The sequence below is a fragment of the Trachemys scripta genome, chromosome 1 (assembly GCF_013100865.1).
Source record: "Trachemys scripta elegans isolate TJP31775 chromosome 1, CAS_Tse_1.0, whole genome shotgun sequence".
NCBI lineage: Eukaryota > Metazoa > Chordata > Testudines > Emydidae > Trachemys > Trachemys scripta.
Genome location: NC_048298.1, coordinates 242,186,892 through 242,206,311, shown reverse-complemented (window position 1 = coordinate 242,206,311; position 19,420 = coordinate 242,186,892). Strand labels below are relative to the sequence as shown.

Sequence of the window (19,420 nt, the reverse complement as noted above, 5' to 3'; positions counted from 1 at the left end):
ACAGGAGTACTTGTGGCACCTTAGAGACTAACAAATTTATTAGAGCATAAGCTTTCGTGGACTACAGCCCACTTCTTCGGATGTAGTCCACGAAAGCTTATGCTCTAATAAATTTGTTAGTCTCTAAGGTGCCACAAGTACTCCTGTTCTTTTTGCGGATACAGACTAACATGGCTGCAACTCTGAAACTTGCTTTTTAAAGAAATTGTTGCCAATACAGATCTTATTAGGCACCTGGCTCTCCTTTTCTCTCCCTTAATGTAGTACGTAGGGGACACCACAGAGTCATAGGCCTTGTCTAAACACAAAAGTCGTATTGCTTTAAAAATACCATATTTTTTATTATTATTATTATTATTTTATTATTAATTTGTATTATCATCGTGCTTATGAGCCCTAGTCATAGATCAAGACCGCATTGTACTAGGTACTATGTAAACAGAGGGAAAAAAGACACTTCCTGCCCCAAAGAGCTTATAATTAAGGCTACGATTATGTCACGGAAGTCACAGAATCCGTGACTTCTACTGACCTCCCTGACATTCTCTGCCCCGGGGCTGGAGCTTCTAGCCAGCCCCACCCCCACAGCTCTGAGCCCCTTACTTTTGGTAGCGGGACTCAGGCCTGGTCTGCACTGGGGGAGAGGGGGAATTGATCTAAGTTATGCAACTTCAGATACCTGAATAACGTAGCTGAAGTCGACGTACTTAGACCTACTCACCGTGGTGTGTTCACTGCTGTGAGTCGACTGTTGCCACTCTGCCGTCGACTCTGCTTGCGCCTCTCACGGCGGTGGAGTACAGGAGTCGATGGGACAGCGCTTGGGGGTCAATTTATCGCATCTAGATTAGACTAGACCCCGGCTGGATCGATCACTGCCCGCCGATCCGTCGGGTACTGTAGACTTACCCTCAGAAGTGAAAAGAGAGAAGAAAATAAAAGGATGTATGAAATCTACAAATGCCATACAATAACAATAACAATATTTATATTTCTTTATATAATTTTATTGCAATAAAAAAGAGGAAAAAAACAGCAACACTGTCACATCTCTTGAAAATTTTCCAGGATCAATACTTAGGCCAGATTCCCATTTATATTCAGACTTTTCTTTATGCCATTCTGGTAGTAGAAAAAGGTCTTAAAGAGGATTTAACTGTTTCTTCCCACTGTAACTCTGTCTTTATTCTGCCTCAGTGGTGTAAAATGGCCTTAGGGTAAATGAAAATCGCATCCCTTATCTTTATAATGTGTCTGGGAACCTATACTCCATACTAATGTAGCTTGACGACAGCAATAGGGTACTATCAATTTTTTGTTTTTTTATGGGTGAACTTGGTAAAAAATGCATGTTTGTTTGATTCCAGCAAGAAGTGATGTAAGGGGAGACTGTTTCCCAGGGTTTTCAGAACCCAAAGCAGTGGTAACTTATTTTTTTATTATTATTATTATTATTTTAATATTGTGTCAGGAATAAATCAGTGGGGACATAGATCCTCCATCTGATGAATGATTGTTACAAACCAGAGTGCCTCACCAAAAATTACTTTTTATTAGCTTTTGAGCACACACACACATATATATGTAATAGGTTCAGCGTACCTCCTAAATAGTTACCTAAAGTCTGAGATGGTTTCATAACAGCAGGTCACCAATGGCCAGTCACCTTCTTGTTGTGGAGTAGGGTGTCAGAGAAAAGTCTCCCAGGACTGCTTCCAGGAAATTCTTCAACGTGTACTTTTTCACTTAATTTTTTATAGCTAACTTAAACAAAGTACATTACTTATGGTGTCTCCTAGTGGGTCACCAGTTGTTCTAGCTTCAGCAAATTGCTTATTATCTCTTATTAGCAAAGCATTTTTAGTATTTCTAGACATAACAAAAATAAAACTTAAATGTCAGAACCAAGGTCGCTATCCACTTCCTCCCTTTCATTTTCATAGCCTGTTAACCTTTTTTTCTTCGTCCCATTCTGATTAGCAAAAAACTGCAAATTGCTGCAATTTGGCCTTGCCTATAAGAGCCCTGACAATTATTCCTTGCTATGTGGTGTTCTGCTTTTAATCAATGGTGGCTAAACACACACACAATGTCTGTGATTTAGTTTGGTCAAATTCTGGGAGTTACAGAAAAGATTTTTCTATCATTCCACTCAGCAGTGTCTCTATTAATATAATCAAGGTGAATAAACATCACAAAGGAGAAATATGTTTGGAATGTTACAGCAAACTGATACGTTGAGCCATAATACCCAAGTCTGAATTAAACAGAGTGTTAACTGCAATAGATTTGCATAGGCATCAATTAAAAAAAAAATTAAAACAGAAAATCTCAGATAGTAGATAATTTGGGAATATTCTACTTATGTATGAGCTGATGATGAATTCCTCCTTTACAATTGTGAATACAAGGTTGCACCACATCTGGAATACATAATTTGCTTTATATTTTCAATGTATGTATTGGATTTGATTCATGACCTCAATGGCATGATAAACTGGGCATTCTTAATATAGCTGTTTTTTTCAGAAATTACTACAGTTGCAAATAGAAGCCTTTAGACCAGTGGTTCTCAACCAGGGGTACACGTACCTCGGGCGGTACTCAGAGGTCTTCCAAGGTGTGCATCAACTCATCTAGATATTTGCTTAGTTTTACATCAGGCTACATAGAAAGCACTAGCAAAGTCAGTACAAACTAAAATTTGATACAGACAATGACTTGTTTATACTGCTCTGTGTACTATACGCTGAAATGTAAGAACAATATTTATATTCCAATTGATCTATTTTATAATTATAAAAATGAGAAAGTCAGCAATTTTTCAGTACTAGTGTGCTGTGACCCTTTTGTATTTTTAGGTCTGATTTTGTAAGCAAGTAGTTTTTAAATGAGGTGTAATTTGGGGGTATGCAAGACAAATCAGTCTCCTGAAAGGGGTACAGTAGTCTGGAAAGGTTGAGAGCCACTGTTTTAAACTATTTCATATTCAGCTAAAAGTAGGCCAGATGCCTTTATTTCAATTATATTAGAACAATTTTGTTTGGTACTTCCATTGCTGTGAGTGATTTCCTTTTCTTGCTCATTGACATTCAATAGAAAGATTTTTTTTTTTTTTTACTGACAGTCTTTTATAGTAATCAATAATGGTATGTCAAGCAGTATACTATTGTGGTTGTTTATCATTGTATTTACCCCAAATGGTGTTAAGTCCCTTATAGAGCAAATTAAAAACATGACATGGCCTCTGCTACAAATAATTATCAATCTAAGACCCCAGTCCAGCAAAGAGTTGCATGGTTGCTTAACTTGATTATTCATGCGTATAGTCCCACTGAAGTCCATGGGATTACTCATGTTCTTAAGTCTTTGTAGACTAGGGCCTGATTTTAGACTTGGCATAGATGAAAGTGACAATTGGGAGAATGGGTAATAAAAGGCCAAGGTTGGCTAATAAGATCATGAAGATCTCTAGGTGTGTTTCCCCACTTTGTTGTTTCCATAACAGTTATGTTTTTTTTAAATGGGATGTTTAACTCTTTCTGAATGACAATGAAAGCTACTGAATATTTTGTTTAAAACATTAATATTTATTCACATTTCTGAAAGAAACACGAATTGTTCATGAAATATGATACCTTGGAGCCTCAATTATCAGATTTGATTAATTAACATTCCTTGTTAATCAAAGGTCTGTCATAGCCTTTTGAGGGAGGCAGTGATGAAAGCCCCTCTACTGGAGAGGCCCCTTTGTGAAACTGTAATTCTGTAGACCTGGATTCTCTTTTCTTCCCCAGTCCTTTTATGCTACACTGATGGCATAAAAGGGGAGGAAACAACCTCCTCGAAATAGCTCCTGTGTAACAGGGATCTCCAACTGATGTAGAGCTGTAAGAATGGAAGGGGACTAGCTCAGAGCCAGTCCCCAGCGTGGGAAGTATGACCAGAGCATGATATACTAAAGCTATTCTTGGCTGCCATACAGCCCCAAGAAGCCCATTAGAGCAGCCCTGAGCTACTGTAATTTATGCCATAGGCTAAGGTGAAAATTCAAGATGTTCAAAGGTGACTTAAAAACATCTTTGCAACCTCCTAACTGTTCTGTTCTTGTGTCAAGACCAGGAAAGAAGGGATTGAGAATTACAGCAGTGGAATTTAGCAAACTTGAAACTCCACTGCAGTATTCTAGTCCCATATCAGATAGGCCAGCCAGCTCTGGAGAAGAAGATAGTTGTCTCATTATGGACTTGGTGGGCCCCCCTTCTTAGCCATTCAGACTTGGGAAGCACTAGCTCTCTCTCTTCTGAAATTGGGGATTATCTGTGTCATTGATAATCTAAGGATTTGGGGTGTCACAAAAATAGGGCACGACCATAGAGGTAAAGGGGAAAAAAAACAAAATGTAAGTATGCAAATTGGAATCTAAATGCAACAGACAAATTATTTAAAAGGTCAATTTAGTGTATTTCAGGAAAATACATATTAACTAGATGTATTCTCTGCCATCTTCAATAGAAATATTATATGTCAGAGCAAAAACATTATGAGGAGCATTGTGGCTATAGTTACCAAAGCACACGTGTACATTAGATTTTGACTCACGATCGACAGAAGGTAAACATGGGTTAAAAGAGAATGCAGTCCGTATAATATATACCATTTTAATGGAATAATATATAAATAGTAAACACTGAAGTGTAGGTTTTAATCAGACCTTCTCATAGCAAAATGATGATAACTGTGAAATATTCTGCCTCCACAAAGTCTGTTGTTGAAATGTGTTGGAAGTAAAACATGCACTCAAAGAGAAGGCAGCTGCTCAGTCATTTTTATTTAATGTTCTATTTAATTTTCTTCCTTTGTGATTTGTCAACATGGGAAAATTCCTTTATTTTTGTGAGCCCTATTCTAAGTGCTGGGTTTTGAATCATGAGCTAGTGAAGAATGATTTTTCATACTAATGACCTGCATCATGAAAATATATAGGGCAACGTTGTCACCTTCACTTTTGCAAGTAAAATTGGGTCAAACTATTGGAGTCCAATCAGGAGCAATAAAAGAGGGAATTGCCCACACTTGCACAGTTCAGTGCATTAAGTTCCGGCCTCTACAAGGCTTTGCCCCAGGGAAGGTGATGGGGTGGAGCTATGGAGGTCCCTGCACGTCCTACTGATTTTTCCTATTGGCGATCTGACTGGGTGTTAAATGTTGCTTAAAGCTGTTTTATCACCCACAGGCTCCCCTCTGAAATGCTGCTGAACAGCTTCTGTGGACATCACGAGGCCTTTGAAAACCTCTTAAAATCTAATATGTTAGATGAGTTGTACTCAGACTGAGGCTCGCAAGCCACAAGTGGCTCTTTAATGTGTCTCCTGCGTCTCTTTGCAGCACATGATATTAAAACACTGTGTGAGCTAATTATTAACCAATCTTAGTTATTAGCCAATCAGGATGCTTTTACTATATTATTAACCAATTGTAGTTGATAAAATAATAATACTTGGTCAGTCATTTTGCTGTGAGAATTATACAGTATATACATATAAATGTTAAATGAAACCATGAATTCACAGACTGTGACTCTTTCGGGTAATGTTAATCGCTAATTTGGCTCCTGAACTACTGAGCTCAGAATATCACTGTGTTAGACGGTTAGGGACCTTCTGCTCATTTTATTATATGTGTGTGTGCATGCGTCTGCATCCACACAGACACAAACACTTTGTAATGAATGATACTAGAAATACAGGTGAACAGGAGGCAAAAGTGTAAATACATTTATATATTTTTGTCTAGTAACGTAGTTTTAATAGCTTATGTAAAGAAACATTTTGTAAAATGATGATGCATTTTTTTCAAAAATTGAAAAGAGTGAACAGTGCTACTGAATAAATGCTGCCCTTTACATTTTGGAAACCTGAGTTCAATGTAAATATACTTTAGGTTAGAAGAGAACAAATGGAGTTTTTCCTCAGTCTCTTCTGCATTTATTTGTCCATATCATTAAGCCAAATATTTTTTTCTCTTCATTTAGCACAATGCCTAGCATATTCTGGAGCACCCCAAAAGTAATAATAATAGCAAATGATACCTTGGGAGGAGAATGCAGAGCAGAGAGATTTTTTACTTCAGACTGAGCTGCATTAATGGGGCAAAAGTCCATTTTCCTCTGTCCATCCTAATTTCATAGTCATTTATATACGTCAGGCTAAATTTTATCCTTGGCTGCATCTATACAACCTCATGAAGCCAGTGATGGCGATCATGAGTAACAGAGAACAGTGTTTTATTCCTGATTACATACATATAAAGACAAGTGTTAAATAACATGTATCCAGAGGAATAAATTACTCAAAGAATTCAAATATCTAAAGTAAATCATATAGAGAACAATTGAGCAGCAAGCTAAAAATTTATGTCCTGAGACAGATTGCAGAGGCTCAATCTGAGTATCAGAGAGTAGGGACTAAGCGACCTACTTAGCTCTCCTACAGGTGGATAGGGTGGAGTACAAAGCATGGCTTGAAACTGAACACCCAGTCAGGCACTTGGAGGGCAGTCAGGGAACTATGTAGGAAGAGGAGTCAGAATGCTACATGCAGTTGCTAGACAACAGGGCTGTAGCCTGACATAGATGTTTTTGGCTATATTGATGCTCCAAAAAAAGAACAGGAGTACTTGTGGCACCTTAGATGCATCCGAAGAAGTGGGCTGTAGTCCACGAAAGCTTATGCTCTAATAAATGTGTTAGTCTCTAAGGTGCCACAAGTACTCCTGTTCTTTTTGTGGATACAGACTAACACGGCTGCTACTCTGAAACCTGTGAAACTCTAGTAATGTCAATGGTGTTACACTAAGATTAAATTTGTCTTTTCTGAAATCTTTGTTTATTTTTGTCCAAATGATGTACCTAAAATCCCAAGTATAAAGCAACAAGGGGTGGAAAAATCATGGGTGAAACTCTTCTTTTGTTGTTGCTAGACAGATGGTCAGCAGTACTACTTTATTTGTCAGGGTCCATCATAACACATCCACAGTTAGAACTGGCATTCACCTTGGAGGCAGGAGATGGGGATTCAAATCTTCTCTGTGCCTGTGGCGATGTCTACACTACAAAATTATGTCAACCTAAATTACAGTGGCATGCAGCTGCTGCAGTTATTACATCGCTTGAGCATGTGCACACTTTACTTCCTGTGTTGGCAGTGTGTTTCATCAGAGGTGGGATCTGAATCCATATCTTCTCCCTCCCAGGTGAGTGCCTTTATCACCAGGGCATTTATACAGTCATTCTCTTTTTAACCCAATGATTATTTAATAATTGATACAAAGTGGAACGGCTTCAGTAGGAGAGATTGAAAGCACAGTAGCCTATAACCTAGTGGTTAAGACACCCACAAAGCATGGCTTGAAACTGAACACCCAGTTCAGGGTTGCGATCTGAATTCAAGTCTCTGCTCCCAAGTGGGGATTCAAACATGCCATGAAAGTGCCTTAGATATTAGGTTAAAGGTTTTAAAAGAATGCTCTTTGTCTTTGTCTCTCTCGGCCTGTTCTGATTTGCTGACAAGTTCTGAAAATGTTACTAACAAAGTATTTTCTCTGAATTTTTGGTTTGCTGGCCCAACTGCAAAATCAGGTATTTGCCCAGCTGCTGTCTTTATTTTAACTGTGAAATATTTTTATGAAAGAAAAACATATATACCCTGTCCCAGATATCTATATATTGTACAGTAAATTCCAGTATTTAAAAAGTAGACTACTATTTATAGTACTAGTGCAAAATGCTGGGTCTTGCAGTAACACTACACTAGTGTTTGGGGCAATTACTGTAGCATGTTCATAAAGATGTCATTGGAACTTTTGTCTTGTTTTTGCACTTAGTATAGTAAGTATTAATGCATGCAACTGCGCAACGTCAGTCAAGTGAAAATGTAGCTCTGAACAATACTTACAAATGTGTTTGTTATTTTTATGCCCTGTTTATTTGAACGGGAGATGTTTGTATGAAGCATAGTTGATATATTTCAGCCACTTTGGCCACCACTGAGATGCCAAAGTATAGCAGTTAATGGTTTTACCCTTTAGGTCCTATATGCCAGTGTATGTTAATAGGCAGATTATCAGATACAATGCCTACTTCATGCATACAAAGGTATTTGGGAACCAAAAGATGCAGATAGATACTTAGTGGGAACTTCAAAGTGCCGAAGCATGTTAGATGTTTTTGAAAATCCCACTAGACATCTGTTTGTATCTCTTGGTGCCTAAAAACCTTTGAAACTCTGACCTTAATGCCTTTCCTAACCTGATCTACGATACAGTGCACACACTAAAAAGTCCAAACTCCCCATTTCATAGAATTTGGTTTTCTTTGTTAAGAAAATAATCAGACAATATAAAAGGTCATCTTATTCCTTATCTGCATGCTTGGCTGCTCTAAGAGTTCTTCTCTTAGGACTGCTTGCAGACTCTACGGGGTCCCCAACCTCTATATATCCTGCAGAATTTTGGAACTCCACAGATTCTTTAGGCTTTCAGCATTTGGAGGGAGGCTTAATTTCTCCTTGGCTTATCCATACTCTTCCTAAATTTAATAAAGCATCAGCTTAGCCATACAGATTTTACAAAGAGCCACTCAGGCTAAGCAGGCTGTATAAATCATATACTGCTATGTCCAACATTTAAAAAAGTATTTTAAATAAATAATAATAATAAAAAAAATACTGCCCTTTCGTTAGCTAGATTTCAATACTCTTTAACTGATGTTAAGGCCCCTTTTTGTCTCTCTGGTGTTATAAAGGTGCCTGAAAAGAAAGTCAGAAACAGGCTCTATGAAATACTCCCTGTAAAAGGGCACTCCCCCTGTTCTGCAGCTCTACAGTGCCTGTGTCAATGCTCCTGGGTGTTTCGGGGTGGGGAAAGCCAGAGGTAGGGGCTGAGCAAGTGGCAGATGAGGCTCTGGGCTGGAGCACAGTGCGTTTGGTATCCTGTTTATTACCCCTTACTGGCCACAGGTTATTTTAGAGTAGCCATGAGTTTTCAAAGGGATCTAACTATATTGGTTGTTAGGAATGGTTGTAACAAGCTGTTTTTGAGCTAGAAGAACACACAGAAATAACATATTCATACCAACATGGATGGCTTTTGTAATTAAAAAGCATTTTGACTATTTTCTTTAGCCTTTGCAGAACAATTCTCCTTAGCCTTCAAAGCAACATTTAGCAACCTGAACTCAGTTGAATTATGCTTGAATATAACTAAAGAATAATGATGATTTAAGACCATTACATCTGGATATGGGTGCGTAACTGGAGTAACAGAAAGGATAGGGGAAACCCTGATCCAGGCTTGCATTGTGTGACATGTTGGGGATCATCCAGACCAGTAAGAAGTTCTGTTAACAGCTGCCCTGTAACCTGGGGTGTCTTAATGCTGTGCAGCTATATCTCAGAACCTTGACAGCAGTAACCTGTCCACAAGCGTAAAAGTATCACCCTGACTTCCACTAGCCAAGTTACTACTTGCAGAGTGACCCCAAGAGTCCTTCCAATCCCAAGTCTCCCCCAAACCATCCTTCTCAAGTTCTTAATTACCAGATAGTTGGACTTTTCCCCTCTGGTTCATCACCTCTGAAGGAGGGAAACCAGCCCCCCAGTTATCAGTTAACTTTGGCACATACACTCCATACAGTGTTCACACCAGTGACCTGCTCGGGGTAAAAAAATCAACGTTTTATTTAATAGAAAAATCACAGATTCAAAGATGAAATAGTAAGGAAAGGCAAACACATACAAGTAACATAGAAAATAACCATAAAGACTCAATTTCCGAATTTATACTTCTATATTAGACAAATTCCCTCTTCTAGTATCAGTTACATATTGCCTTTGAATAGTTTCCCAGTGTGCCCCTTAGATCTAGGGGAGATCCAGAGTTCACAGACAACACCCCGCCTTTGAGAGTGTTACCCTCAGTTCTGGATACCTTTCACTTCAAACCTCTTCTTTTTTAACAGGGTTTTCAGGGATTTTTTTTCTTTCTCTCTGTGGTGATACATGCTGCAGGAAATTCACTCTCAACTTGGTAGTGGGGCTGTCTCAGTGTCTCCCTAATAACTGTAATGTTCTATCATTTGCCTTTTCCTGGGTTGTACCATCGTTTGATATGTAAACATTTGGCTTGAGAGGTGCCCCTCCCTCAGGGTGACCAGATGTCCCAATTTTACAGGGACAGTCCCGATATTTGGGGGGTTGTCTTATATAGGTGCCTATTACCCCCACCCCATCCCGATTTTTCACACTTGCTGTTAGGTCACACTCCCCTCTCTGTTGTAAGGTACATTTAAAATTGTAGTACAGGTCATGAGCACAGTATTCTATAAAGATGAATATATAGATTCATAAACACAGTCTGTATACATATCTCATAATGACCATCAAGTTCAGAACATTACAAGCTTTCATAGAAAACCTTAGTCAATATTTTTTGTTATACACAGTAACATTGTATATGACCAGTTGATCATTTGCTTACTCTTTGGGGTTCATATCCTCTGTTCTCCCCTTGGGGTGTCTCGACTCAACATGGTCATAAGGGATGTATAATTATCAGGTAGTTGCCAAATCAAAGGTACTACAACTGAGGAAATGAGGAAGCCTTGTCTCCCACAACTTCTGCCATATAAATTTCCCATCAGTATGGATGCAGGGTTAATACAGTCTTACAGCAGTCCTCCTTATTCCTATGTCTTTTCTTAACATCACTTTATAAAACCAGCTCTGCAATGGGATGATCAATACTAAAGAAGGACAGGCCTGGTCTGAAGCTATGGATTGGACTTGGAGTGTCCAGATAGCTCATGAAAATGAGCTCCATGACCTCCAGAGACATACAGGACTTCTTGATGATCATCTATCTCCCCCTGCTGATGTAATGAGGTGTTAACATCTCTAAAGCTACAGTAACAACCATGTAGCAGTTCTTATGTGGAGAAGCAAAGGAGTCAGAGATGAGGTCTCAGTTGTCAGGTCTTTTGTTTTCCAATTTTTCTGTTCTCCAATAACCTCTTGATTGCCTTGAAGGGTGCATTAAAACTTATTTTCCTTTGGAGCAATCTAATTGTAGCCACTGCTGGGGGAGTGCTTGATTTGATCAATGGCCAGATTCATCCAGCAAATCCTCTATTCTTTCCTATGGAATGTAATAGCTGTCTCACTAAATCTAAATGTAATGGATATTTGGGAACAAAGATTATAAAATGCTACCCATTTTCATTACCTCATATGTGCATGGTTAGATGGATATGCTTTGCAGTAGGATAGTTTGGAGGTTCAAATTATAAAGGCAAGTACTAAATAAAGGCTGATAAAGCCTCTTCAGTCATCAACTGTAGGACTTAGCTGATGAGATGAACCTGATCTGGAATATATAATATTGATTAATTTTAGTTCCTTGATGAAAGAGATGCTGTTTTCAGACAGCTGTCATGAAGGGCTTACCCGCCAGAAAATCATGTAAGGGAGTGGAGGGGAGGAGAGAAGTTGAGAAGAAAATTATTACTTTCAAAAAAAGTGAATAGTCATATCCCAATATGCCTTAGTTTCAACTGTTATTCCTTACAGACAGCTGAAAAGGCACTATTGAAACAAAATTGATCAACTAGCCTAGGGATTTATGTTTATTTAGATTTATAAGACATTGAAAAACAGGTGCATATCTCAAGTCCTTGTAGTTATTTAAATGCACAGCTAAACATAGAAACAAAACAGCCATCTCCAGAAGCAACCAAGTTTATCAAATGTTATTGCCTGATTACAGGTACACTCTTAAACCTACAAAGGCATCTGCCTGGGCAGATGGTGCTTCTCATAGGGCTGTAGCGCCTCTTGGGTGCTATAATTGTAATTCTCCTGGAGTCAGGTGAATACACAAGAATATTGGCTTTCATTTTAAAACAATGTACATTTCTAGTCCTCATTGTTCCAGAGAAAATATTGATAATATAATTCCTAAAGGCTCAAACATCTAAAGGCTTATTTGGCCCAACTTAAAAGACAATCTTATGATTTCTAAGCCAGTCTCATGACTTTCTGGGGCCTGATTTGTGATAGTTTGAACCCTTGGTTCTCCTTTGTGTGACTGTACACATATACATTCCCTTGTAGGTGTTTGTGCACCCAGTACACTTGACTTGGAAACTTCTGCCAGCAGTACCACAAGATGGCACATGCACCCTGGCTCTCCTCATGCTCTCAGGTGATGATATGGCTGCTGCCTCCTTTTCAGTTCCTTCTCACTACCTGTGGCAAGAGTTGGCACTCCCCATAACATTTGCTTTGGTTAGCCAGCATCTCTACAACTTTTAGTGTATAGTGTTAGAATTAGTAGTAAACTAGTTAGTAAGTTAGTTATAGTTTAGTAGTTATCGTGAAGGATTTTAGAATGAAAAAATCCCCAGGTTTTAAGCAATTTGTCATGTACATGTTATCCCTATCATGATTAGGAACAAGAGCAGCTTGATTTGTCTGGGAGAGGATCATGTGAGGGACAAATGTTCTATTTGTATCTCCTTCCACATCAGGACAGAAAACAGAGGAACTTTCATCTTAAAATCCACCTCATGTAAGAGGTGATGCATCCTGCATCAGAGCCGAGTGCTGACCATAAAGCAGAGGACTCAGAATTGATTAGAAGTGCCCTCCAGCTCCTTCTGTTTCAAAATACAAGTCCAGTGATAAATGTCCTGCTTCATCTTCCCTGTCTGCCTCATCAAAGCGACCCAGACGTTCTGATTCTGATAAAACCTTGAAGTCTCAGACATCTCTCAGAAAATCTTCTGGAAGTCCTCCAGTACCAGTTTGAGGCTTCAGAAATTTAAGCGCTCACCGGTTCCATCTGAGGTGGCAACACTGACTCCAGCTCGTTCTCCTGTCTGGGTCTGAAAATAAATGTGGATGAATCACAGTGACATCTGGCACAGCACATAACCTTCGCAGAAGCACCATCATGGCCAAGACAGTATTGGTCACAGACCTTCATCAGCGCTATGATAACTTTATCCTAGTTGAGGATCTCCTGGCTCAGAACCAAGGCAAGTCCCTACACCTCTACCTTCAATCTGTCCATGTCATGGTTTGGATGATCTCTGGTTGAATTCTTCTGAGAAATCATGCTCATGAGGGGTTCAGACCATCTTGGTAAGCAACAGAAAGAAATCCATTAGCGCCATGTACACAGCAAAGTGGAAGAGATTTTTCGATTTTGGCACAATCTCAGTATTTATCACCTCATCACACAGAGGTCACATGTGCCGGACTATCTGTTGCACCTGAAATCCTCAGGATTTGCAATTAGTTCTGTGAGCCTTCACCTGGCTTCTGTTTCTGTGCTACATCCACCAATAGATGGGTTTTGCATTTTCTGTCAACCTCTCATTTTCTCAATTTTTGAAAAGTCTACCCAACATTTACCCTCCTGTGTCTGATCCTCTCTCAACTCGTAGGAAACTCTCCTCTCCTGCCTATGGAGAGAGCTTCATTACCGTTATTGTTTATGAAGATGACTTTTCTGGTGGTGATCACTTTTGCTAGGAGGGTTTCTGAACTTCAAGCTCTTCTGGCTGATCCTCCTTTCCCGGACTTCCATAAAGATAAAGATAAGGTTTCCCTTAGGCCACACCCTAAGTTTATGTCTAAGGTAGTTTCAGCTTTCCATCTGAATCAATTATTCATTTGCTTGTGTTTTTCCCTAAACTCCAATCTCCTAAAGCTGAAGAAACACTTCATACATTGGATGTTCATAGACCTTTGGTATTCTACTGGGAGCACGCTAGAACTTCTCCCAGGCTTTTCATAACCTATGCTGAGAGAGCCAAAGGGCAATCAGTGCCCACTCAACAAACCTCACATTGGATTTCTGACTGCATTAAGTTCTGCTACAATCTTGCTAAAGTCTCTCCTCCACTGAGAATAATGGCTCACTCCACCAGAGCTCAGTCTACTTCATCAGTTCTTTCTGAGCAATTTTCCAATAGCTGATATCTACAAGGCAGCGATGTGGTCATCTATATGTACTTTTTCTGTTCATCCCCCAAACTTCTTGTGACAAAGCCAACTTTGGCAAGTTGGTGCTACAATTTCTGAAGTCCCTCCACTTATAAGGAAACTTCTGATGAGTCACCTGCAATGAAATGTATATGTGCACAATCACTCCAAGGGGGGAAAAGGTACTTACCTGCACAGTGACTGTTGTCCTTCCAGATGTGTTGTGCACATATATACATCACATGATGCTCCCACCTTCCCCTAAACTTTGGGCATTATGTGCAGCAGTGTGAAGGGACAGAAAAGAAGGTAGCAGCCACACCCTTTTTATGCCCTCGCCTCAGAACACAAGGAGAACAGGCACAGGCTAAAGTCTGACTTGGGTGCACTGGGCACACAAACACCTGCAGTGGAAATATGTATGTGCACAACATATCTTGCAGAACAACAGTTACTGTATGGGTAAGTGACCGTTTTTGTTGGCAATACCAGAAAAAAGAAGGAAAATGAGATATCTGTCCTAAAGAGCTTACCACCTAAGTCCCTGAACCTACAATTGGGTCTGCTAGCACAGACCTGTGTGCCAGCATAGAACCCCACTAAAGTTGACCCCTCAGTCAGATCTACTAATTAATGTGGCTGTGCATTGGAATAAGGGTCTATGCTAGAGGATTCAGTTGCAGGATTGGGATCAGGAATGAGAGTAGGTGCACTGTGGGTTTATTTTGTACAAAAAGTTAAAACGCTTATTTATGATTATTGAAAGAAAAAATGATTGTCTAACAACTGCAACAATGAAAATTTTTCTGGTCTTTAGCTTGAAAACAATATTGCAAAACTCTCCACTGTTAAATCTAATTTTAGCAGCTACTTCCTTATTGGTCTGCAACAATCAGAATAACCATGGTAACAGTAATTGATGCTTCTCTTGATCTCCCCGCCCCCTCACCTCCTTCCCTTTCCTTTCTCTTCAGAACTGAAGGTGCTATTACATTAAAATAAAGGTGTCTCTAATCAGAGGAATAATGTAAGATTATAAATATTTTTATATTAAACACATTCATTGTTCAGTAATTAAATACTTTTTTAAAAGTACATTTGGATCAAGTTCTTATTTTAAAAATGTGCACTGCTGTTCAGAATTACTTCATTACCCAAGTTCTGAAGCATCTCTTATCTGTTTAGCTGCAAGTTTGACCAAGCTTGACCTCCTGTTTGTGATTGGCTCATCATAAACATTTCTTAAAGAGGTGAACTAATGCAGTGGCATCCCATAAATTTTATGGGATCTGAGGAATTCCTTCCCTCTATGAAATTACACTTTACAAAGGGAACTTAAATACCCTTCAGACTAACTTAAATACCCTTCATTTCCTAATTTGTAATGTGTATAAGGAATATTAGTTTCTTAGCTCCAATTGGAAAGAAAATATGTACTGTATAGATAAATGCTTTTTCTTGTGAATGTTGCCTGACATTGTTTGGATGTTAGTTTCATGCAGGAAAAGATATGTACTTTTAGGTTTTAAATTGTGCTTTTAGTAAATAAGCTCTTTAGATAAAAATGTGTGCATTAGTTCTGCAAAAAAAATCCAACCAATATAAATATGCTAAATACAAAATTATTCTGAATAGTGAAACAATGTAAATGTAATAGTGAAACAACAGTAAAATAAAGGTTAACCAATCTTTTAAAGTAATCCTCTTCTTCAAATCCATCCTCAGAATGTGTTTTCCTCATCTCTCTAGTGCTGATTCACACTTTTGGGACACTTTAATAGAAATATGTATTTTAATGGAATCAGTGTAGAAAATTTTCAAAACATTTCATGCTGTATAAACCTCCCTCCCATTCCCACCCACGTAGACTAATGTCATCCTAACCCAGAAGCTGATCCCCAATACCTATCAAAGTCACTGGTAAAAAGAACAGGAGTACTTGTGGCACCTTAGAGACTAACAAATTTATTAGAGCATAAGCTTTCGTGGACTACAGCCCACTAGTCCATGAAAGCTTATGCTCTAATAAATTTGTTAGTCTCTAAGGTGCCACAAGTACTCCTGTGCTTTTTGCGGATACAGACTAACACGGCTGCTACTTTGAAAGTCACTGGTGTTTTTTTTTTCCATTGACTTCGGTGGGCATTGGATCAGGTCCTTAGAATTTAAGCTCCTCAGCACACAAGTCATGTCTTCTAGTAATAATAACCCCCTCCCCCCATTAGTAGTGCACTTTTGCCATTCTGGTTTAAAGAGAGGCTGTCCTTAGTTTGTAGCTATCACTTTCATAAGAGTAAAAGTAAGCCACACTCTTATCACACAGGCTTCAGCTGGTCATCTACAGGGATAATGAAGGATTTTTTCCCCTCGATGCACAATTGACCAGATGTATTTTGGGTTGTTTATTTTTTATTTTTGCCTGAAACATTGGGGATTGGCTCACAGCTAGAAATAGAGCATCAAATCAGGGCATACTAGGGCTCTGAGGCGGTGCAGAAAATCCTCTTTCTTAGATGCTTGGGTAGTATGTCTTGCTCAGGGTCAAACCGATTACCACATTTGGAGTCAGGAAGGAATTTCCCCCCAGGTCAGTTTGGCAGTGATCTTTGGTGAGTTGCGGAGGGCGGGGGAGGGTCATTTACCTCTTCAGTATGGGGCATGGCTGGCTTGCTAGCATAATCTAGGCATATCTCACATAATCAATTCTCTGCCATTGCAGGGGCCTCAGGGATTGGTGGCACCTTGGCCTTTCCTGTTCTCTGCCTGTGGCACATAATAATTTAGTTTCCTGAGGACTGAAATGTTTTAGTCTCACTAAAGTCACTGAGCTAACTATAGGGGTATCTTGGTCAAGTTCTATGGCCTGCGTTACACAGAAGGTCAGACTAGATGATCTAATGGTCCCTTCTGGCCTTAAACTCTATGAAAGCTGCAAGGAAAAATAACTAAATGTAATAGAAGTTACTCTTGTTTTGCAGTTGCTGTTGATATAAAGCCACAGGGAGAAATACTTAAACTGAATAGAAGTTATGTTTTCTAAAAGAAGATACACAGGACCCTTTACTGCAATAAGGCTTTCCTCAGTGATACAATTATCTTTTTTTTATGGAATAGCACAAATCCCTTGTAAAAATTGGATTAGACTGGCCACCATATTGCAACTTGTGACTAATCCTCCTTAACATGGAAAATATGAAATTCTCCCATGGTTCTTACCACCTAGGAAGTGTGTGGCTCCATAATTCTGGCATAATTTCCCCCTCACATCCGCACAAGATAATCAGTCCTAGGCCTCTCCTAAGCAATCTGTCTTTATGCCAAATTTTGAGTGGGATTTGTAATAATATGGACATCAGTCCTTTAGGTAATGCACTACGTTGTTTAAACCTTGTGACAGAGGTGGGTTTTGTTTGTTTTGTTTTGTCTACACTTTTCATTTGGAGCTTCATTTTCAAATGAAACCATAATGTGAAATAAAATGCTGTCCAGAACAAAAGAAATGTGCCTAACTTCTTCTGGAAATGATCCAAGCCCCCTGAGTTTTACATATTTGTCTATAGAAACTGTAAATTGGCCCTAGTATTTCTGTACTCACAACTTTTGCAAACTTTTTTTACCTGTAGCTTTTAGATCTAAAGATATAAAATGTTCTTAATTATTGCTTTTAGGCTGGGGCCAATGTGCTGCTGCAGGATGTTAATGGAAACATTGCTCTTGATTATGCCATGGAAGGGACGGAATCCAGCTGCATCCTTCTGACATACTTGGAAGAAAATGGTAAGTCAGCTCTTATTTTAGATTTCTTTTCCTTTCTTTCTGGGGGCGGGGAGAAGTACAAGAGGCCAGCTCTTCAGCTGATATAAGTCCGCACTGAAGTCAAAGGAGCTTTTTTGGAAGGGGTTTGGGTGCAATCACAATAATCCTGACTAGGTGTGAATCTTACCCAGCATCTCATTAATATATATAGAAATTGGAAAACCAACAGATTGTTTCCTATAGTAGCCATCTGAGATCTTTTCTCCATTTATATGGAGACACCAGAATGCTAGTTCAGTGCAGAGAAGCAGCCTAGGGTACTTTAGTAGATAAACCACTTAAATAAACAAACAATTTTGGCATGTCAAATCCAGATACAATCTGAATTTACAAAATACAGCAGTAACTATTTGTAGTTGCTATGCTTCCCTTTCAGATGCAAGGAGCATAGCTTCGAGCTGTTGTGATTGTCTTCTTTTACAGACTGTAAAACATTGATCATGCACCTGTTCTCAATGGAAATCACTTATATGAAATTTTACAACTTTCAAAACTTTTCATTTTGCATTGATCTTACATGGATTTGTATTTTTTAATGACAGATGACAGCAACTGTATATCAGGGATACTTTGTTATTTACCGGTTAATTCCAGACTTAGGTATCATATCTGCAGCAATATTTTGGCTGGAATATGTCAGTTCTGTTACACTTACATTCATTCAAATTGCAGTGAGGTCTAAAGCAATTTATGTGTATGACAGCCATAAAGCCTAAGACATATTTGATAAACAGAAATAAATAAAAGGAAATAATGTGAAGATACATTACTTAAATCTGATCTTAAACGAAGAAATCCATCATAGTTTAAACCAAGTCAAAGCATCCTGCCAATGGACATGTGGGAGAAAAGTTGAGTTAAACTGACAAGAAGATGATATACAATGTGTAGTTATACAAATATAATCAGTGGTGTTTCCAGTGGTTCACATATCATGATATTTTCCATCATCTTGTTTGCCTGTTGCTTGGAGAATTTTTCACATTTCAAGAACTTTCTTGTTGGAAAATTAGATTAATGTGTGTTTGCCAGTTGCACGAGCCACTTGAATCCTCATTACACTGCACTATGCAAACAGTTGGGGCTGCAAGAACTTTGGATAAAGTTGCATCCTGCATGCATATTATACAGCAGAATGAATTCTACTTATTATACTACTAGTTCCAATGGCTCTTCATTAAAAAGTTCTCTTGCCCCCAAGTCAGGTTGTCTGTGTGCTATTTTTCTTATAGAAGAGAAATACATAAATATAAATGGCAAATATTTTGGTGCTCATTTCAAAGAGGTTTGCTAGATGCATTTCAATTTTTCTAGATTCAAGGAAAATATATGGAACAGTGTCTTTGTATGACAAAATGTAGATCAGTGTTTATCAAAAGACCATGGTTCTGGATGAGTGGTGGGAGGTTGTTGTAGGAAAAAAAATTAAACAGTGATACATCTGGCTCTGATTGCAACTCAGTGGAATTCTGGCCCCTCTGAAATCAAAACTCCTGTTGATTTCAATAGGGCTAGGACTTTTCCCAATGCAGCTGAGCCGTTGTATGCTGCTGGTACAG

General features: G+C 38.8%; 1 protein-coding gene across 2 annotated transcripts in view; it reads left to right on the top strand.

The window, feature by feature from the left end:
• MYO16 (myosin XVI) overlaps window positions 1–19,420 on the top strand; it is a 559,391-nt gene that overhangs the window by 193,342 nt on the left and 346,629 nt on the right. For both annotated transcript variants that reach the window (XM_034758177.1, XM_034758176.1), the window contains one exon: window positions 17,714–17,822. In XM_034758177.1, the coding sequence (XP_034614068.1) occupies window positions 17,714–17,822 (109 nt within the window). The remainder of the gene's footprint in view (window positions 1–17,713; window positions 17,823–19,420) is intronic.